General features: G+C 40.6%; 1 protein-coding gene across 1 annotated transcript; it reads right to left on the bottom strand.

Annotated features, from left to right (window-relative positions):
• Nucleotides 1-985: 985 nt before the first annotated feature.
• On the bottom strand, nt 986-16,010 carry LOC117490794 (proline-rich protein 7). Its single transcript, XM_034140608.1, has 2 exons — nt 14,825-16,010; nt 986-2,580 (listed from the first exon to the last, which is right to left on the bottom strand). The coding sequence occupies exons 1-2, from the start codon at nt 15,168-15,170 to the stop codon at nt 1,979-1,981; spliced, it is 948 nt and encodes a 315-aa protein (XP_033996499.1). The 5' UTR covers nt 15,171-16,010; the 3' UTR covers nt 986-1,978.
• Nucleotides 16,011-23,255: the final 7,245 nt, after the last annotated feature.

Below are 23,255 nucleotides of genomic sequence, written 5' to 3'. Positions count from 1 at the left end.
CAACTTAAAAAAACACTAAGCTTGTTTTCTATTAAAATATCACTTGAAACAAGTGTTTCAGAGAAGACTGTCGCATCCACTACTGAGTGTGAGTGACATGCCTTGATGAAGTGAATTACTAGCCTTGTTATCAGCACATAAAAAGGCAGAAAATTGTTCGTAAATTGTAAAGCATCTTTACGGGAGATGAGTGGCAGCAAAGTGGCTGTTTCCATTTCCTCGTTTCTCAATGTTGCATCAAAGAAGCGGTAGCCTTAGAATACATTAGTGACAAAGGAAAACAACACAAAGGACAGTTGGAGATAGAAGATGATTAAGATGGAAGTACAAAATTAAATGTTGAAAGAGATAGTAAGGGTAATAAAAGGAGGAGGCGAGGAAAGGTCAGAGTGACTCAGACACTGAGGGAGTCGGAGAGAAACGGAAACTCACAATTTACATTTAAGGCTTTCCCGATTGGTAGAGGCCGACGTTGAGAAGGAATTTATAGTTGAGAGAAGCAGAGGAAAAAGAATGTGATTTTGGAAACTTAAGATGTCTGGAAGTGAAGGCTCGAGAACATCTCTTATGCCCCTTTTGATTATAAATTAAAGTAGCAATTCTGAATGGTACAGATTCTAAAGAAGATTGTGACTAACAGAGTTGCTCAATTGATGTTCGCTGTATTTTAATCTATCACTGTTGACAGCTAATTTGCAAACTTCTAATTGTCAACCGTTTCTTAACCCCAAAACAAATGCATGACTTCATAAATATAAAAGATTACAGTACTATTGTCGGCTCTGTAAAGGAGATGCTACTGCAAGTAAATCCAGAAAGTACTGAAGTTAAAAACTTTAATTTTGATGTCAAGATGCTCTGAAGAAGAATCTAATATTTAATCAAGTATTTTGTTTTGAACATAAAAACACAATTAGCTGATCCCATATTGTTCTTTTAACTCCACAAATTATTAGAAGAAGCCTAGCATGTGAAGATGTTTTTATTTCACAAGAGCAATTCGAGCATTTGTCACAAAGCTTAAGAGAATGATAGTAACATTTGTACATGAAAACATTTTGTTTTTTCACTCAAATGACCCAGACGTCGCCATTCTGCGACCACCAAAAGGGCCCAGACTACCAGATTGAGGCCAAACCGCAACAGTTTGCAGTAACGTCATTAGGAACAACAACGCAGCATGTTACAAAATGCAGTTCAAGTAGGCTTGGTTCTGTGGAGAGCTTGTTGCACTCTGTGTGTTTTGTCTTTCGGTGTAAAAACTGGCCTTCGGGGCTTTAATGTCACAAACATGGTGGCCGACTCCACACTGAAGGCTCACACGCTCTTTTGTCACCGTTAATACTTGCAGTCCTTGAGATGAGACGAGCTGTGAACAGAGTCTTTCGGAAATGTTGTGCGGATAAAAGAGGAGAGGTCGACGTGAGCAACAGACAGTTCCCGGGAACCATGGCAACGGCAGGCTGGTACAATAGGTTGTTTCGGCACAGAGAAACGAGAGGAGAACCGGGATGAACACAAAGGAAGGGAGAGAGGAAAGGGGGAGATAAAAAAAATGGAGGATGAAAGGTGGAGAAACAGCTGTGCTTGTTGCTCATCCTTTGGAATTATTACTCATCCTTTTTTCTCCTTCTCCTTCTCTGTTGTTTGAAAGACTCAATCATCGTTACTGTGACACCAGCATGCCTCTGTAACTCAACCACACTGGTGCGAGACGTTGTGTTTAATTTCCTCTTTTACTCCGAGCCGAAAGCCATGATCCCAGCAACAGAGCTGCCTGGGGAATTGAGCTCCTGACGCCTTTCGCAGCACTTTAACACTCTTTTAGATCTTCAGGGGATTAAATCTCTACTACTAGTGCTGTTAGTGCTGTAGACACTGAGCCGCAAAGGAGGCGTCTATAGATCTCCTGCTTCAAGGCTCTTTAGAGATAGACCCACTCATTGGTTACTAAGACTTATTTTCTAATAATCGAGGTCTAAACGGCGGTGCTACGACCCAGAAGAGGGAAGGCTGTTGGCAGGCCGCAACTGGGCTCCAGTCCCCTTAGTCCATGAACCCCCTGAAGCCCCTGAATCCCCCCTTGAAGTCCTTGTATCCCTCCACTGAGTCCTTGTATCCCTCCACTGAGTCCTTGTATGCCTCCTTGGAGTCCTTGAATCCCCCCTCGCAGCCCATGTTGAGTCCTGGGCTCTCTCCGGGGCATGGTCGCCATCGCGGCAGCTGCCTGGATGGAGCGTGCCCCCGGCGGCGTGAGGTTGTTGTGGTTCAGGTCCATGTTGGATAAGAGATGACCCAATGAGTCCCAGCGCTGGGATGAAGGCAGGCGAATGAGGGAGGAGTAACCTCGCTCAGGGAATACGGCCGCCACAGGAGGCTTGCTGGTCTCCGTTGTGAACACCGGAGCTGGATCCTGGTGTTCCCTAATGGGTGGGGGCTGTGGGGGCGCAGCTCGGGGCGGGACGGGCTTCAGGTAGGTGCCTCCTCGCGGGTCCAACAAGACCTCACTGTAGGGTGGGGGAGGGTCCTCCATCAGAACTGCCTCCTCATAGCAGGGCGGCTTCCCAAATACGTCTGTGTCTGTAAAAGAAAATATAGGATACTGGATTAAACGCAAAACTCCCAACTCGTCACTAGAGTTTGAAATATAGAATCTTATCTCCTGATATAGGTCAAATAAATAGTAAATTATATCTTTGAAAGGTCCCAGGGTAATTCACCGACAAATGTAATGTACTGAACTATTTATTGGAAAGTTGAGGGCAACATTTAAAACAAAACTGCAATCTTCCAAGTGATTTGAGTGTTGTTGTTCAAATTAATTCAGAAGGGGTGATGGGTGTCATGATATCTCAAAATATGATTTTCTCTGGATACATTTCCATTTAAAGAAAATAAGTTATCAAACTTGAATATCGCCCAGCACCAAAGGTTGTACAGGACCCCTTGCTATTACTTTTTAACACACTGGGTAAGCTCAACATTATATTTCTTTAATGTACATTTAAATAAGTCATAGTTTGAGACACTAATACATGTACAGGTTTTGCTGGTGCAAAGCAGAAAGAAAACTATAAAGGACTATAGAGTAAAACATTTGTTCTGATCAATGTATGCCATTTTGCAGTGAGGAGTCACAACCCAAAACATTGTGATAAACTACTTCCTACTGCGATAGTGTGGCAATGTGTTCAGTAGTGTGAACAAAAAGCATCACAGCACATTTGGTCCAAGCTCTGTGTCACACACGTTTTATTTTTCTCTTTCACTCCTTCCTATTTTAGGCGCACTTGTTTTCCATCTTTCTGCTTCTCACTGAAGACTGAAGCATCATTTCTAGTGGTACTGAGTAAACGGCATCTAAGTCGCGTTATAAAATGTTTTTGCTAACAAAACCATATCAAATGTCAGTGATGACGTAAAGTTATGATTCACGAGTGTCTAAAATTGCCTTTACTTTTATTGTAAGCGAGTCATGAATGGGTAAATGATGCAGTAAAAAAGACAGTGTTGGTGCGTGGTTTGACATTTTCAACATTTGTTTTACTCAAACGTACCTAGATTCATTTTATCAGATGTTTGATAGCAGCCATTGAAGACAGCCTGTAGACATACATTCTATAGCTATGTTTGCAAGTGTGGCTTAAAAATAATGACAGATTCAAAACCCTGCTTCCTGATTGTTTATTCAAGTTTGCAAGTAGGTTTGCTCATACAACACATTTCCAAATTCTTTTGGTGCAGAATGATTGTTATCAGCTTTTTCCACGTGTGTCCTTTGCAATCTTTCCAGTCAGATGCATGGTACAAGCATCAAATGATGTCATAAGAAATATTTAGATTTCAGCAGAATCATTTTTTGAGTGAATTACTGAGTAAATGCAAGGGGGTGGTTGAAATGTTTCTGTCCGTCTGTGGTTAGATGATGGTGAATGTTTGTTTGATGGCTGTGTTCATGTTTGTAAGTTAGATAAGAAGAAAACTTTAGCAGAAAAACTATAAATGTCAGTAGTTGTTCTAAGTCTGTGTTGCAAACTGAAGTCAAAAATGTAAATGTATCCCTTTTTTGTTTCTGGACAGTAGCCTACAAATAATTGACAGAGCAGATAATAAATGTTGTACTAGAAAGTAGAACATGTTATTTAATCTGCATTATGTTTATACAAATCATTTCCTGTTGCAAATTATTTGTATAAACATAATTACCGGAGGCTCTCTGAAAATAACCGCATGAAATTACTTATTTTGTTATTCTTGATTTGTTTTCTTCTGCGCAATGTATTCCGTTTAGATTTTAGTTTAGGGAAATATGTTGTTGCGTGACACTAAGGACAATTTTATCATAATGTTTTTATCTGAACAGCCAAACAAAAGCAATGGCGCAACATTTTCTGGGCAGTTGCAGATTTCTTACTTGTTCTCTTCTGATTGAACCATTCGCACCTGCTGCTGATTACACTCGTCAGCAGCTCTCTGAGAAGCTCACATCTGTTCACATTTGCAACCCATTAGAGAACTCCTCAGTGAAATGTTTTGACTGATGCAGACATTTTGACATTGTCAGTTTTTTCAGGTATTTCAGCTGTCACGATGATTTTAGGGTGCACCAAGACAGGATTCATAGTCAACAGACTCGTTTTGCTTAGAGACATTGCGGTTGCTACAGCTGACATAAGTTAGTGGATATTTATTTTGTTCTTTTAAATGATTTTACAAGCTTTGTTCGAAACAACAGAAAGCAGAGTCCTCAATTGTTAAAATGCAGGTTCAAGGTTCTTTATTGTCAATCTGACATAGCTACAGAGTAATTATGTAGTTGAAAATCTTATGTCACAGGCTTCTCCAACAATGCAACATAATAACATAATAACAATAAGGGCAAGAGCAATACAAAAAGAATAATAGTTATAAAATAGTTATAAAATAAAATAAAGTGATGATGTGAAATAGTGCAGTACGAGTCTATATACAAGTTATTGGAATGATATATATATATATTAGGTATTAGATACATACTACTGAGTAGCAGATGAATGTTTGAAGTTGTTTCAACAGTTCAATTTTTTAACAGTCTCACTGCCCGCGGGAAGAAACTGTCTCCGAATCTTCTTGTCCTTGCCAGGACGCTGCAGTACCGCCTGCCAGACGGCAACAGAAAGAACAGTTTGTGGCTGGGGTGATGGGGGTCTTTGATAATCCGTAGTGATTTCTTCCTGAGCCGCTGGGAGTAAAGGTCCTCCATGGATGGCAGCTCCGTCCTGGTGATGTTCTGTGCAGTTTTCACCACCCTCTGTAAAGCCTTACGATCGAGGTCGGTGCAGCTGCCGTACCAGGCCGTCATGCTGCCAGTGAGGATACTCTCTATCGTGCACCTGTAGAAGTTGCAGAGTATCCTGGAATCCATTTTGAACCTCCTCAACCTGCGGAGGAAGAAGAGCCGCTGTCGAGCTTTCTTGGTGATGGTGGTGGTGTGAAGAGACCATGTCAGGTCCTCAGTGATGTGGACCCCAAGGAACCTGAAGCTTTTGACTCTCTCCACCGTAGTCCCATTGATGGCGATGGGGGCGTGTCCCTCTCCCTGCTGCTTCCTGTAATCCACAATCAGCTCCTTTGTTTTGCTGATGTTGAGATGGAGGTTGTTATCCTGGCACCAAGATGTCAGGTTTTCGACCTCCTCTCTGTACGCCGTCTCGTCATCGTCTGTGATCTGGCCGATGACGGTCGTGTCATCAGCAAACTTCACGATGGTGTTGGAGCTGTGTGTGGCCACGCAGTCGTGGGTGAACAGGGAGTAGAGGAGAGGGCTGAGCACGCAGCCTTGAGGGGCACCGGTGTTGAGGATCAGGGTGGAGGATGTGATGTTTCCCACCCGCACTGCCTGGGGTCTGCCCGTCAGGAAGTTCAGGATCCAGTCACAGAGGGCGCTGTTGAGCCCGAGGTCTCTGAGCTTGATGGCCAGCTTGGAGGGCACAATGGTGTTGAATGCTGAACTGTAGTCAATGAACAGCATTCTCACATATGTGTTCCTGTTCTTCGGGTCCAGGTGTGAGAGGGCAGTGTGGAGGGTGAGGGCTATGGCGTCGTCTGTGGACCTGTTTGCTCTGTAGGCAAACTGCAGGGGGTCCAGAGATTCAGGGAGGGAGGAGGTGATGAATGATTTGACTAACCGCTCAAAGCACTTCATTACGGTGGAGGTGAGTGCTACTGGGCGGTAGTCGTTGGGGCAGGTGATGATTGTCTTTTTCGGGACAGGAACGATAGTGGAATGTTTGAAGCATGTGGGGACTACAGACTGCAGCAGGGATAGCTTAAATAGTGGTATATAGCTTAAATAGTGGTATTTTAGCAAGGCGTTACCTGACATTAATGTGACAGTTAAGCAACAAACTAAAGAAAATGTTCTTAAGATAAATATAAGCACAAAAATAGGATATTTAAGGAAAACGCATTTATTCCTGCAACATTTCTAAAATACCTCTTAGCTGACAAAGAGTCAGAAAGAAATGGGAGTTTCTTCTATATTGTCAGTTTAAAAGGAACATATTTTTGGGCCCTGGGCAACAGACATCAATCTCAAAACAGTGTTTCGTAACACCTGGAGGCAGTTTCTTTGTCCACGTTGATACATTTGTCCAGATCCTAATCAATATTTATCAAAATGTTGCACAAGCTCTCCTCCTGCTTTAACATTATCTAGTCTCCTGAGTTTCTCGCAGAAGTTATTTTGGAAATTCTGAAATATATATTCGGGAATATGTGCAAGAATCAAAGAAAGTTTGAAGCCTGATTTTGATGTTAGGCTATCCACTAAAGAGATGATGTATTACTCCTGCTGCTACAGAGTAATGCTTAATTTACCTCTTAAACTCCATTCAACTTTTCCCAACATTTGATGTGATGGCTAGTAGGCTAGATTGAAATGTCAATGAACTTTCTTTTGTTTGTTTGAATTTTGACTAAACGGTCCAAATTCACACACGTTCACAGTGGCATGACATGAGGACTTGCCCTCTTCTCCAAATATGGTCACTTCTAGTTAAAAAAAGAAACAAGAAAACTGTGGCTAAAATGCCAAACTCAAGGCTTCAAAATGGTATCCTGGTGGCTGCGGCCACTTTTTGAATACAGTCTATGCTTAGGCCAAATATTTTGTCCCTCATCTACTTTCAGGTTTCATGTTTTAATTGTTTTCGTATTTCATTGTAACTGATCCCTTTTGAATGTAAATTATCCTGAGTTCCAGCATCCCAACAGCAACAAAACAAACCCACAGCCCGAACCTGTTTACAGGCAATACAACAAACATCACAGTGGTACAAATCCACAGCTGTTTGTTGAACTGTTGCCATGGAGCTCTATGTATTTATAGATGCAAATGTGTGTGTTCTTGTGTATGTGTGTGTGTACTCGGCCAGAATCCATCACTCCTCCATCATGCCTCACAGATACCTACAGGATCCACTGTCATTGTTGTCCTAACTCCCCCGTCCATGTGTTTCTGCTGTAAAACAATACTACCATCTGCCAGCACGCAGAAACACATGGGACGGATGTTTCCAGCAGGAGGATCAGAAGGCTTTTGTTTAAAGCACCAAACACAGTGTGAGCATGTATGCAGTGCAGTGTTTCCATTTGCAACTATTCATCCAACTTTGACCGGAAATATCTCTTAAGTCCAACCAATGTCCAATAAAAGTAATTCTGCCTAAGTTCTATTTCAAATGTATTAAAAATAGGCTGAATAGACAATTCAGCACTACAGTAACTTCTCTCATTGATGCCACAAGTGCACAATGAAATGCCATAGAGGTGAGTACAGTGTTACTTGCTTCTGTTATGCAGAACAAAATAAAAACAGTGCTTGATTAAAGGTACAATACAAACCCATGGATGCATTTAGAGAACTGGATATGTGGCACCCCTGGGATGTGTGACCACATTAATATAATAAGTATTATATTTAGAGTTAGAATATGCCTTTATTTTGTACATCTGTTATTTTCATTTCACTAACGGGGTCGATAGATGCAGTGAGTAGTGAGGCGGAACGTTTGTGTTCGATTCAATGGTTCCGGGGTACCGATTAAAGCGACGGACGTTCCCGGGGTTTCCTCAGAAGTAATCTGGAAGGAAACTGAACACAAGGTGTCCTCATTACTTCTCTTTCACCTGCACGATACAGGTTGGTAAACTGTGCATAAATCACAATGAATCCCCCATAAGGTTTGCGAAGATAATATGTAACGGCCCGCTAACAGTTAGAAGACTTTGTACCGCTGTTTACATGTGTAAAACCGTTAAATGGTGTGAGTGTATTAGCCTAGCTTCCCCGGTACGGCGCCATTTTGGGGACAACGTGGTCTGACGCAGTAAGGATGCAAGTTTGTCAGTATATCTGAAGCCTCCCGTACACTGAGTATTTACATGCATGTATAGTGATTGTGAGTTTGTAATAAATATGTACTTTGTAAGGGTTATAAGTTAGTTACTGTTGGTAAAACAGTAAGGTTGTTTGTTACACTTAAATATGTTTCAGTAATGCATTTTAGTGACCTGCCATTAATGGCAGAAGGTAAATAGTCAACATGACAGGTTAGAGGGGTCATGAAATACTACTTTTAAGTGAAAGTAAAAAGAAGAGTAGTATTAAATACAGGTTAATACTGTATACAAATGTATTTAAGGTACAACAGATTTTATTGAATGTGAAATTCAATTCGACATATGTGTTTATCACATAAAAGAGTAACATACAGACAGAGTGAAGGTATGTGAATGGTTATTGAGGAATGTAAGTCGAAACTGAAATGCATAAGATAATTGATATGTTTATATGATTTTGTGTAATAAAACAACCTCAGGAGAAGTAATCTGGAAGGAAACTGAACACAAGGTGTCCTCATTACTTCTCTTTCACCTGCACGATACAGGTATCATAACCGTTACTGTGGTCCTCATATCGGGGACCCGTAACAGATACATCGTTGGAGGCTGAGCCCCGTTCATTCCTATAAAAAAAGATACGTGGCGCAAAAGCAATATGGCCTGGCTTTAACAAAAATACCTGGATCTTTCCTATATCTTCCGGCAATCTTATGCATCCATTAGGCCCATTGAGCGATTTGAATGCAAGTCAATGGGAAAACCTCTCCTAGTTTAAATCATATCTCTCTGAAAGACAACAATTCATTTCCATCAACAACTGCAAATCCTCCACTGCTTCAGTCCTCAACGGCATCCCCCAGGGCTCTGTAATTGGTCCCCTGCTCTTTATCATCTACATCCTCCCACTTGGACAAATCCTCTGTCTCCACCAACTCCGGTTCGACTGTTATGCTGATGACACCCAGCTTTACCTTTCTACAAAATCTATTTCTGCAACCAACACACTCCCAACTCACCAACTGCCTCACTGAGATTGAAAAATTGATGCAAAACACTTTCTCAAACTGAACTGTGACAAATCTGAAACAATCATCACCGGACCAAACTCACTTACCCACTCCTCCCAGGATTTTTCACTGAACATCGATTGCTTAATTGTCAACCCCTCAACTTACATCTGTAACCTTGGCATCATCCTCGACCCCACCCTCACTTTCCTACCTCACGTAAGCCATGTCACAAAAACAGCCTTGTTCCACCTCAAGAACATTGCATGCGTCTGAACCTCCCTCTCTGTCACTGCCGTTGAAACACTAATCCATGCATTCATTACATCCAGAATAGATTGCGGCAATGGCATTGACGGTTCACCCGCTTCCAATACAAAATATTGTTGGGCCTATGGCATCACATGACAAACACGTAAATTATAACACCAAGTTTGACCGCTATTGAAATTTGCTTCAAAGGCGGCTCTCTTCCTGGGGGCTTCACCCCTCTTGTCCTTTCTCATCTCTCTCTCCACCATCATCTCTAATGCTATCCGAATAGGTGTAAATGGAAACTCAGCACTTTCACCATCTCAACGCCTCTCTTTCTCTCTCCGTTAATGAAACAGCTCCGGCTTCTCCCTCTCCAGCCTCTGTTGTGCTCAGCTGGTCGGCACCTGCTTCCCTTTTAGCTCGGCTGCTGCCTGGATACTGAACCTCTTCATCAGTCTGCTTTGTGACCAAGACTCCAGCAACCTTTTGTTTTATCCGATACTGTCTGTCTGTGCTCATTAAGCATCTTTGACAGCAGCTGATGCTCTTATACTCACTCCAGCTTTCCTTTTACTCTCCAGTAATCCCTCTTTCTTTCATCGCAACACTTTACTAGCACTCTACAGGTTTGAAAAGGTTTCCTCCAACAGTGCTTTTTATTCATTCTCTTACTTGTTTTTTGTGTCATAGTTCCTGTGTTGATTATTTTAAGATTCATTCTTGCTTGCTTCTTAAAAAAGGCATGCATATTAGTAAATTCTAATGCAATAAATAACAACTACAGAAACGAGACAGACTTGAGACCTGAGGCCTGTACTACGAAGCCGGATTTTCGCCTAGACGGCTAACTTCAGGGAAAACTCTGGCTTTCCGGTCCTACGACGCTGGTTCTCTTTTTAGCGGGCTAGATCTCTATGGTAACTTATGCTGAGCGGCTAACCTCCTCGGGAGGAGGTTAGGTTGCAGGCTAAGAGATCAACTCAGTGAAAGCACCGCCTGCTGACCAATCAGAGCTCCGTGTGCGGAGTTTAAAGCTATCAAGTCATATTACAGGATAGAGGACAGACAGAAAAACTGCCGGCAAAAATCAACTGACTGTGTGAACGTGAAAATTAATAGAATATCCCCTCCCATCTTCAGAGCAATCTGACTATTATAACATTAGCGTTAAGAAAGCTTACTTAAATATCTGCCACAACATAAGTAACCGGATCAGAGTAACATTAAGTACAGTCCGCGGCACTGTGAGTGCAGACGTCGATGTGTCCCATTATCATTCATATCACATCATATAACATCATATCACATCATAATGTATCATATATTTCCTTATTTGAGTCAGCTTCTTGAGCCGTATCTGGCCGTGCAACACTCACAGTGTCACATACTGTATGCAGAAGTATTATTTTAAGCAACACATTAAGTTGACGAAACACTCGAGTTAAATGTAATTAAAGTCAGATCCACTCGTGTCTTAGACGGGGCAGTGATATCATAAACCTGTTAATGTACGCATTCAAACGCTTTTTCTTTTACCAGCTGTATTCACCTTGCAGGTGCAGCTATGTGGCTTTTATCCTGGATAAAGTGTTTAAGTCATGGATGTTTAAAGTTTAACTTCTTCATATTTGACTAATATTAAAGTTCACTTTTCATTCAGGAAGTATGACGCTGCGCTGTCAGTACGCTTGTCCATGTTTGAGATTGGTCGAATGCTCCAAATACCACCCCTTTCATGTGAACGCGCACCTAACTAGATAGGACACGGCTGGCTTGAGCGATCCACTTGATAACCAGCGTCGTAGTACAGTTTAGCGAGAGCGCGTATGTTTTGGATTGGGCCAACCGGCTAACTCAAACATATCCAGGTTAGGTTGAACCAGCTTCGTAGTACAGGCCTCTGGACTTATGCAAAATTAAATAATATTGATATTTTTAAAGCAGAATTGCTGCACATGTTAATGCTTTAATGTTGCTTATAGCTTGAAGGATTTTCTTCTGGTCCTTCAGTGCCATATGAAATAAATGCGCTGCTGCTCATTGCTAATACTGCTAAGCACTGACAATCATTTTCACTGCAGTTGCAAGCTTTGTTTAGCTTTCAAGGTTGAAGCTTGAAAAATTGGCTCCCGTTTACTTCTGCCAGAAGGGTGAAGCAGAATGTTCCCCAAACCTATGAATGAATTTCCATTAAAATGTTGTATATGCTCACACACACTGTTTGGGTTAAAATATGTGCTCAGGGCTGCAAAGTTGTGCAATGTTGGACAGGAACAAGTCTGATTTAAGGTGCCCTTGAGCAAGGCATTGAAATGCCAACTGCACAAGTGGAGCAGCTATGTGTGTTAGTTTGTGGTTGTGTTTGGCAGCTGCCCGGATGGAATATTTGAACAAGGCAGGGTGGTGATTAAAGAGAGCATGTATACCGGGTGGATCAGGTAGCAGATGTCTGAATTGTTATAAAAAACGTTTGAGTGATTTAGGGTTGTGGTTACGAATGGCTGTTTCACCAGCTGGATAAACTCACCCAACAATCTCATTGGCAGGTTGGTCTAAAGTTTGGAACGTCGTCTATATTTGCCGTAGCCAGAATCCTTCCCGTAGTTCTTTGACTGGCAATGTCTGTCAGTAGACTCATTTTCTTCTTGATGGTCTAGATGTAGTATCAACAGTGGCGGCGCCAGGGTATGGCTGGGGTAGGCTACAGCCATACCAAGAAATGGCTTAGCCGCACCTTAGCCCCACCATGAAAAGTGATGCAAATTCAATTAAATAATAAGCGAAATGCTAAATGTTGAGAACACGGATTGCGAAAATATACGGGTCGTGTCCACAGCACACAAACTGATCCTGCTGTAACAACAAGTGCACGTTACTGATGCAATATGGTTGAGACCATTCGGGCTTATGCTATAAGAGGGGTGCAAGGAATAGTCTAAGTAGTGGGGGAGTTTTATACACTAAAGGTGTGGAAATTCTCTGGCGTTATAATATCAGCGCGGCCGCGGTCAGATCAAAATGCCTCCGAATGCAATTTGAATAGACCTACAGCCAATCAGAGCAACGCAACGTTGGATCTGCGTCATGCCTTATTGATTGAGATCAATCGAAACCGCCATTCAGTATCCCCATTGGATCTTCAACGTGTACTATCATACGTCACGTTCACAGTGATCCCTTTTTATTTACTACAAGACAAATGTGCCGTTTTATTTCATACAGTTCCATTTTGATTGAGACAGGGAAATAATCTAAACCTCACGCGTGGCGTTTCACTGTCAAGGGGGGCGATATAGCGTGTATGTAATTACATTGCAAATACTGACTTGAGCACCACCACTGTATGGGTTAGCCCTACCATAGATTACCCAACAAAAATGCTCTGGCGCCACCACTGAGTATCAATAAAAACATTGGTTCCCAACCTTGATAAGCCCCAAATATAAAGTAATGTCTACTTTTATTCTTCCCAGGTTGCAAGTTGTGAAATTGACAAGTGATTTCCCTTTTTCAGTTTGATCCTTTTAAGAGGCCTCGATACATACAGTACAACTACTGTACAGTATGTAGCATTTAACATTTGTCAGAAAAATAGACACAACTTTGGGTTTTCTAACTTAGACTGCAGAAGCCTTCAGAATATTTTCGACAAGAACTGCACATTTTGTCCAATTTCTTAAAAAACTAATTGCATTAGAAAGGAACACTTCAGAGTCATTAATCAATAACTCGTAACGTAAATATGAGATAAAACATCCTTTAAGGTGGAGCCCTGGGGAAAAATGGCCTCTCTGTTCCTTCTCGCGCCCAGCTGTGCTCCTGTACTCTCCCTGATTGTCCCTTTCTTCCCGTCTTTTTTTTATGTTCCTCTTATAGTTTAGCTGTTGTTGCTCGCTCCATCACTGCCCGGCCTCCACAGTCACCACCCACGCCTCAGCGGCAGCTGTCACCATGACGCCCCGCGGGGGAACGCTGCTCGGCAGGCAGAGAGCTGGAAGCTGGGAAGTGTCTAAAAAATATCGGACACAAAATGAAATCCTCCTACTGTCCTCTGCCTCTCTGTCTGCATCTTAACTGCTCATATAGATGTGAATTCATTCATTATTTCTCAGTCTTTGCTGTATTTTTTGTTGTAACACATGAAATATGAATTTTGTTTCATAAATAAAAGCAATTAAGGTGTAATGGGTTTAATATTTCTTTGAGGCGTGCACTGGTTCGTATTGTTTACAGGAGATGGCCACAGACAAAAGTTTTCGCCTTCTTCCACTTCCTCTCTTGTATTCGCCGGCCTCAACACTTTCCGCACTTGTTCGTGTACCAGAATCAGACGGTAACCTCAGTGATGTTTATCAGCTTGTTAGCTTGTGGATACTCCTACTACCTGCTGAGTTTGGAAAGACTCACTGCTGCAGGTGATAGTTTGACTCTTTTCAGTTGTATACTTGTTTTACATTTTGATTTACTCTAATCTCTGATTTATTTCCTATTCTGCATACTATTTTTAACACAACAAACACATTGTTAGATTGTTGTTGCGTTGCTTACATTTTTTATCACTGCAGGGTTAGGTTAAGGTTATTGTGATTTTCAAGGACTATAACCTAATATTTCGTGAGGATAATGAAGCATTAGTTTCAATTAATGCCATTAGATCCTGTTGGCTAGCCTGACACACTAGATGTTCTGTTCCACAGAACCACCCGAGAAGTCGTCTTTGGAAAGCTTTTGTAAAAGGGCAAACTTTCAAAAATGCTTGTTATTCGATAAATCATCTGGATTTAAACGTCTATCACAAGATAAGGTTAACCAACCAGATCAACATAAATAGACTGACAACAATGATTTCCTTAAGATCTCGAGAAATGGCAAAACTAGCTGCCATGCAAGGTAAAAGCTCAATGACAAAAACTCAAATGTATATATGTACAGAGGTTTGATTGGTGTACTGGGGCAAGACTTACATTTCCAGGAAATTGGTGACATTTGAAATCCTTCTGCTTACAATAATTTCCCCTAATGCCTATTTTAACCTCCTCCACCATTCAACCTCCTATATATTTCATAGCAAAATGGTTTAATATAAACAAGGGCAACCTTAAAGAAACAGAATACAAACAAGGATTCATATGTGCATTATAATGTATGCAAAGAAAGATACAATTATTTGTTGTTACCTGGCATGCTGATCCAGTTTGCCTGTGGCATGGGATGGAGAACCTGCAGAGGGACAGGTGGCGACAGGATTTGAGGAGGACAGAACTGCGGGGGATCTCTGGGCAGCTGTAAGGGTGGAGGAGGAGGCAGAGGAGGAGGCGGCGACGGGTATCCTGTGGGGGGGCAGCCGAGTGGCTCCATCTCTACGGTTCGCAGACACTGCTCCCTCAGCCTCTCCTCCTGGTGGCGCTTCAGCCGGCGCTGCAGGAAGCTACAGAAGCAGCAGAGCATGACGATAACGGCCCAGACCAACCAGAAGCCGGAGAAACAGGCCAGGAAGGTGTAGGTGCCCTGAGACATCACCATGGTGGGGAGAGGAAGGGCTGAGAGGTCCCCCAGAGACAGGAAGAAGTGATGTAAGGTACACAGGGTGGGATGTACGCGTTGTCCTCTGGATGCTGTTAATCTGTGCAAGCTTGTGGCTTGTGTTCCCAAGGTCAATAAGCAAAATTCTGTCACTTTTACATTCAGTAAAAAAATCAAGTTGCTGACATTGCTATCCTTTGGGCTGTAATCCAAGGGGAGAATTTACAAAATATAAGCAGTCCAAGAGAGGTTTATGTTTCTGTCTGCAACTTTTAAGCCACGTGACTTAAATACTGATGCTTTGAAGTCAGTTCAGTGAAAATGTTTTTTTTTTACAGAAAATAAGATCCAATACTCTGTTACTTCGGGTTGTTTCACGATGGCCGCTCTTTCAATTCTTTACACAGACATTAAATGGCTTATGCTTCCTTGTTGAAATTATCAAGAAAACGATATCCAAGATCCTTAGAATTTCCTGAAGAAAGGTAAATGGCAGTAATTTCAATTTAAAAAAGTTCACATGGATGGTTGATGAGGAAATCCATTAGGTATAATCTTTAGCTTTACTGACAAAAACTGTTACATTTATGGATATATTATATATGATTCGTGTTTAAGAAGGGCCGTCAATAAAAAGTAGCATCCTTAATAAAATGTGCGATCAACTACATTAGCATCCTCATTAAATGAAACGTAATTTAAATGATTTTCCTTGAAGAAGGTTCACAAAGAATCTAAATGCCAAAAGTTAATGAGGTTAATCGGCTTGGTGACAGCGGCGGCTTGCCACAGAATATAAATTACAGGATGTTCCACGTTCGAACAGAAACTGGGCAAACAAAATATAACTTTTGTTCAAATTGCCTTTCTAGAAATGAAAAACCTAGTGTGCTAGAGCTGCAAATTCACTGTAAAAAAATTAATGAAAATCTTGATTATGCCCTTTTGAAATATCAAAAGATTAACACATTTCAACTCGTATCAGAGTCTATATTCATTTCAAAGTTACTGAATGGTCCAAAAGCTGTTTAGTAGTTCCAATTAGTTCCGAGTTAAATTGCAGGAAATTAAACAAATCTTTCTTTCTGCATGTTAATCAGCTGTATCCGTCCAGAGGTCTTTGAAATCAGCAGCAGCAAACATCCATTTAAATTCTCCAAAGGCTCCACCAGACTTCTTTCAATAATCCACACTCAGCCAGTGGTGGACGCTGAAAAAGGTTTCAATCTTTTCGGATGGAAAATAAAGCTGTAACTTCATCTAACTTTCAAGGCAGAACTTCAAGTCCAAAATACAAGAGGAAAAAGAGAAATTGTGGAATCTAGAAGACGCAAAAGCCTGGATGAACCGAGGCAACGTCCAATCAGAAAAGGCCAATAACTCAGAGTTGATGTGTGAAACCCTGTTGGACACGTTCTTGGAAGTGAAGTCAAAAAGCTGGTCCCTTCAGGGCTGTGGAGGAACAGAGTCGGGGGTCCGTCTGCACCACAGGGACGCCAAATTCTTCCCTCTCAGATCCCAGCGGGACTCCTGAACCTCACGCTGCTCTACAAAGACACAAAAAGGGGAGGGATGAGACCATCGTCAGCGAATTATCAGAGGGAAAAACCCGGAACATTTTCACACAGTGAGATCTCAGAGCAGTAAAAACAGCGCAGAGGCCATGTGCTTATAAATCTCAGCTGTTCAGGCAGGATTATGATGCCGACCTCGGGGGGTAAGTATCAGTTTCACACTTCAGAGAGCAGCTCACAGAGAAAACATTCACATTGATGTAGTAAAAGACACTGAAACAGAAAACAGGACACTTTGTTCCTTATTTTTGTTAAAACTAATAAATGACTTCAGCTATGTTTTCACACTGAAATGCCAATGACATGGTCTTTTACTTTCAAATTGCTTGAGTCATTGATGGTTAAGAAAAAGCCTTCCAAAATAAAACAACAAAGTAGACTAGACTTTGTATACGCTCTCTTTCTATTCTGACTCCACGATCAACAGGACTACTTAATAAACACTATAATGGTTTGGATAAGTTTAGGCATAACAACTATTGTTTACTACTAAGTTTAGGGAAACGAGTGGGTTAGGGTTAGGGTTAACAACATGATTTTCTCTGTAGAAAGTGTCATCCAACAAGTTGTGTTTGGACTTTGTGGTTTTAATTCATTCTGGCTGTTCTTTGTTACTTGAATGTTGACATTTGTCGTTTAAGGGGAACTGCCAAAAAAATGGTGGCCATTTTTCTTGGGGTTGTCCAGATTCAAAATTCATGAAATTCAACAAAAATGCAGAAAATTGACCAGCCATTAGGGTTGGGCAACTGAACAACTATATTTAGGCCTATACATTGCTAAAAAAATTTGGCTTACTTAACAGTCTGCTGCCAGCACGAAAACAGCATGGGTGTTTTTCTGTCAAGTTTCTGTCTTGACGAGGAAATCAAGCAAATCTTAATTCAGCGAAAGAGAAAAAGTTGAATCCCAAATGGGTGAGATTGCATTTAATAGTTTAACAAGGAAAATAGGTGTAAGAAATGGGGCGGACACACCTGCTACTACTGTATGCAGAGATAGTAGTAGAAAGAAGGCTTAAAGAACAAGGCTGACAACAAAAAAGTCCACTTTAACTCCACATTAATGTTATTTCTATAAAAGTCTGCTTTAAGAATGAAATACAGTCAATAATTTACTCTGGCAAAGACAAATGCTGGCTCCTTCTAATAGATCACCTTGTTTTATATTTCCAATAATGTGTGTGTTCTCCTAAAATAATTATCTGGCGTAAAGGAAACAGTTGGCAACCTTTAAATGCCGAATACATGGATCATTCTGGGCCACAACCACAGCAGAATAATCACAGACACAAACAGCAGCTGCTTATCACTTCTTAATTTGCTCAAATCTCAGGGAGCTTTCCTGCAGCTTGATTAGCTGATGTCTGCAAAATGTTAGCTTGACCCACAATTCTGCCAAAAACTCTTATTCCCACAGTGCACATGTAATTCCAACGATGGTGCCGACCATCCAAAGCCTGACTCCAGCCACCTAGTAGGCTTTAATTAGACAGCAGACCTGTCTGTGGAGCTGAAACTCAGAAACTCTGTTTGAATATTTCTGCTGACAGAACTTATACTACCTGTATATTTTTAAATGTATAGATTATCTGCTCATCTCCACATGACTTCTGAGAGCCACCCTCAGTGAATAGATGACATTTTTTGGCATAAAGAAATAAGATATCTTTTGACACCTACTTGGAACCATATTGAAACAAACTGTGTGAATCTTCTCTGTATTTTCTCAAGCACTAACTGATGATTTTTAAGGTGTTTTTTGTAACTTAATTGGACACTTGTACTGTATGACAGTTACATTTGAAGCTCAAGTGGCGCAACAGTGTTCGTGTCATGTATTTATTTGTCATCTTCCACCTCCATATCAATTTTGCGATTCACACTTCCGTGTCTTTTGTATTTTGAAAGCTGAGGTGATTCATCCGCAGAGGCCTTCATGATATTTCAATTTGTTGGTGCTGGTGTGGAAAGGAGCTTTTGTGTACTCCCCCACTTCCTGCATGTCCGATTCAGTCATCATGTAGGAGCATTCAACGATATATATACTCAGACCTCCACCTCCACACATGTACGACAACACACGTACAAAGTACATACTCACTATATGTACTGTATATGCCTCTTTAGTCTTTTCTATTTTTCTCTTAGTCTACTATCTGAAATAAACTGATCTTATCCAGAAGTGATCATTTAGACTAGAACAAAAGGGTTACAAAAAAAGGTCAACAGACAAAACAATAAAAACAGTAGTAGTAGTGGAGGATGTTTCATTATAAATCATTCAATGCAGCATAAAAAACTATGTTTGCATAGAGACTGCAACAACATTAAAAGGCCTAACAATTACTTTTTCAGAAGGAAAACGTTAAAGTTCCTGCTTTTTGTAGTAAACAATAGTGATTTGAAGTGCTTTATAACAGTCTGTTATTAACTTTATATGAATAAATACTAACTTGGCTTTAAAAATCCTCCACCACTGATATCATACTTAAAAGCAGTACATTTGGATGATGAGAAGTTAAAACATTTCAAAATCTAAATGCTTCCGTCTAATTAGAACTGGTACGTTGTGTACAGTACAGTTTGTTTCAATTAGTAAACTAAACAAAACAATATTACAAATCTTTTAAGAATCCTCTTTAAATGTTACTTTCCTCCTCAAACACAGGATAATAAAACCAGTTTCAGGTGGATCTCTTTATCCAGCCAGTGGAACATGTGAGGATTCAGTGTTTTTGCTTCAAGGACACTCTCCAGGCCTCAGCAGGCCACTTCATTTCCTCTGAGGCTTCAGAAAGCAGCATGTCTGTCGTCAAATTTCACTCAGAGTGAAAACACACACATGATCACTGGATCCAATAGAGGTTGGGTTCAGACGTAAATCTTAAGATTACCAAAAAATGGTTCCTTTGAAATTAATTTTCTTTTTACTACTTGTGTCCTTGCATTCTTTAAACTTTACTCATTTCATAAAGATCATTGAACTTCACATAAGAAACTTTTAAAAAGGTAAACTTCGTACTTTTCAGCAACAACATTTAACAAGGTTTTGACATCCATATTGGATAAACAGCGTGTTTAAACATCATTCCTCATGAAATGTATAGGTACTGTAAGAACAAACTCTTCATGGGTTTAGTAATATATAGTGCAACTCAAATAGTAAACTGATATGAATACATATTCAGATTATGCATGACAATCCAATTTATATGTTTCGCATTAGAAGATCAAACTGAATGTAAAAGGCCCAAAAACACTTGAAATACGTGAACAACTTCACACGGTATCCGAATACAAATGATCAGACACCAAATATAACATAAAAATACTTAGTTTATGTTTTCAGGTTATTTTCTATCCTCTAAAATGCCTCCCCTGCTGGTCCTGTGTAGCATTAACTCACAGTTTTCTCTCTTCAGGTGTTCCTAATCAGGCCTGATTGGGCAAGTGTGGAAATAAAGAGGGCAGGAAAGACTGAGCAGATTGATGGGACTCATCTGCAGTTTGTTTCTCTTTGCAGCCCACTAGCTTTGGGAAAATGGCTCCCCTCATGCCAGTCATGTTTTGTTAGGCTTTTCCTTGGTGTTCAGTCGTTTTTTGGGAGTGTCGAGAGGCCCAATGTATGGTTATTTTTGAAGAGCCATCTTTTATTTTTGTTAAAGTGGACCTATCATGCTATATTTGAATAATATATTGTAGGGCCATACCTATATAAAACATGTCTGTGAAGTTTTTTTTTCAAAATACCAAACAGATCATGCATTTTAGCCATGCCTCATTTCGCTCCATTTGCTCTTTTCCAGCCCTGTTTTTGCAAGGGCTGATTCTGTGAGAAGTCTTCTTCGCTGCTTTTGTGGCAGACTACAGTGCCACTTACAGGCCTGGCATATGTGACCTGCTCTATCGAAATCAGTCGCATTGACCCGAAGACACATTTTGAGTTGAATACACTGTTGGAAAGAGGAGATTCCTAGCTTTCTAATTATATCAAGATTGTTTTTGTACTCCAAATATTAAGCAAAATATGTCAAATTATATAATGACTGTCACCGAGTCATCATTTTGAGAAAAAGGCCTTCAAAGTTTCCTCTTCTCTGGAATCCATCGATCTGATTGATTATTAGCGGAGCAAATGATCAAAATAGTCCGGAGGGAAAATATTTCCGTTTGGATTACTGGTCTGGGGGAAGCTGGCGAGTGTGTGTGTATGTGTGTGTGTGTGTTTGTGTATTTTTGCATTTGTGTATATTGTGTTTGTTTCCCGGGGAAAACACTCACGAGAAACACCGGCTGTTGTTATGCCTGCTGTGACGTCAAGTTACTCCGTTCTCCGCTTGTAATTATGCCGTTACAAGCTTCAAAGTTGTATTTATCATCTAAATTTGCCGAAACAAGTTTAATATTCTGGAAGCCAAGACTTTGTTTATTTGAAATCAGATGAAAACAAACTGTAACGTACCCTGCCGTGTTATCTATGATTACTATACGCCTTACATTCATAATTTCAGCCGGAGGGAGGGGGTGCAGCGCTGCGGAAGAGCAGATTGCGAGTGAGAGGTGCCTGTCATCTTCCCTTTACAAGCTTCACAAATGTATTTATCGTGTGATTTTGGAAATAAAAGTTTCATATTCTGAAAGCCAAGACTTTGTTTATTTAAAATCAAACAAAACACCCGAACCCCGAAAAAAATAGTTTTTTACGCAAATCCACGTTTATTTTTAAATGAGCCGTTGCGACTTCCGACTGATTTCGATAGAGCGGGTCACATATGTGACCTGCTCTATCGAAATCAGTCGCATTGACCCGAAGACACATTTTTAGTTGTATACACTGTTGGAAAGAGGAGATTCCTAGCTTTCTAATGATATCAGGATTGTTTTTGTACTCCAAATATTAAGCAAAATATGTCACATTATATAATGACTGTCACCGAGTCATCATTTTGAGAAAAAGGCCTTCAAAGTTTCCTCTTCTCTGGAATCCATCGATCTGATTGATTATTAGCGGAGCAAATGATCAAAATAGTCCGGAGGGGAAATATTTCCGTTTGGATTACTGGTCTGGGGGAAGCTCGCGAGTGTGTGTGTGTACGTGTGTGTGTGTGTTTGTGTATTTTACGCAAATCCACGTTTTTTTTTAAATGAGCCGTTGCGACATCCGACTGATTTCGATAGAGCGGGTCACATATGTACTACAGCGTCTCCAGCGCTTTCGAGCGGCAATGGCCGTGGCCGTGGCCCAACCCCCCATTCCCCTGATAGGTGGAGAGTTGCCCATATATGCGGAGCTCCCTGTTTCTGACGTCAGAACAATTTCAAATCTGTATCAGCTCCGTTGCAGCCCCGTTTTTAGAGATTTGGGTATGGAGGAAAAGAGAGAGGGTTGTGTTTTCTGACACTTGGTGAGTTCCCTGACACACCGGGGACACATATTCATGTATAAAAGACGTACAAAAGTGCTTTTTGCATGATAGGTCCCCTTTAAGTTTGACCACCCTACTCTCTGTTAGATTTTTTTTCAATCTTGGGTCACACATATTTAAAGCCAGACTCAGACTCAACAAATAAAGCTCTGTTGCATTCAATGATATGCTAACAAAGACAATGCTATGACATGCTAACATTTGTAAACTTTAAGTAAACCCAAAGAGCAAATGAGGCAGATGTGTTTGGTTGTGCAGGTATATGAAAAGTCGGATAACAAAAGTTGTGATCCCTGAGGATTCCCCCTGTATGCTAGGCTAACACAGCTAACACATGTTCAAGCCCTGAAGCACCACATCATTAGCTAAATGTCATCTTTAGCTTTTACTCTGCATCTTTCAGTATCAAGTGTTGGCTTGTCCTTCATTAACACTTATCATGTTCATCCAAATTCACTGGCCTGCTCACACATTGATGTGTAAGATAAATGTGATAAGATGGTGTAACGTAGGCCTACAGCAATAAATGAAACAAATATAACAAATAATTAATTAATGAAGTACATGATACCAAACGTACCAAGTTTTCTTTTAATGCACCTTAAATACTCAATTTTAAGTATACAAATATGGAATATACACCAGTAAAATATGTATTCTGTGGGGCTGTCATGGACCAAAGAAATTGATGAATACATTTTTTTTCTCACAGTTTCTTCAAAGATAATTTGCAGAAGCACCACTTTAAAGGTTTAGATATGTGCTTATTAGTTTCTTAGAAAAATAAATCTTAGGTGACTAAAAGCAAAATAACTGATTTGGTTTGCTAGTAGTGTAGACGGTAAACACAAGTATGCACAGGATATCCACCTCTTTCATTTCATAAAAAGTCTTCCTAAAAAGTCTTGTCTGAAATGTGTCTTTTTCCACCCTGTGTTTCAACATCTCTATCTTCTGAATTAAACTCAATGTGTGTCAAGTCATCCAAAACCTAATGATGATTCCTACATTACGCAATAGACGCACTGCTGTGTGTTTTTTCCTCAATGTCCTTTTTTTTTTAAAATATCCTCCATCTGAAAA

Source organism: Trematomus bernacchii, unplaced genomic scaffold (assembly GCF_902827165.1).
Source record: "Trematomus bernacchii unplaced genomic scaffold, fTreBer1.1, whole genome shotgun sequence".
In the NCBI taxonomy this organism is placed as follows: domain Eukaryota; kingdom Metazoa; phylum Chordata; class Actinopteri; order Perciformes; family Nototheniidae; genus Trematomus; species Trematomus bernacchii.
This window is presented reverse-complemented; position numbering and strand designations above follow the sequence as displayed.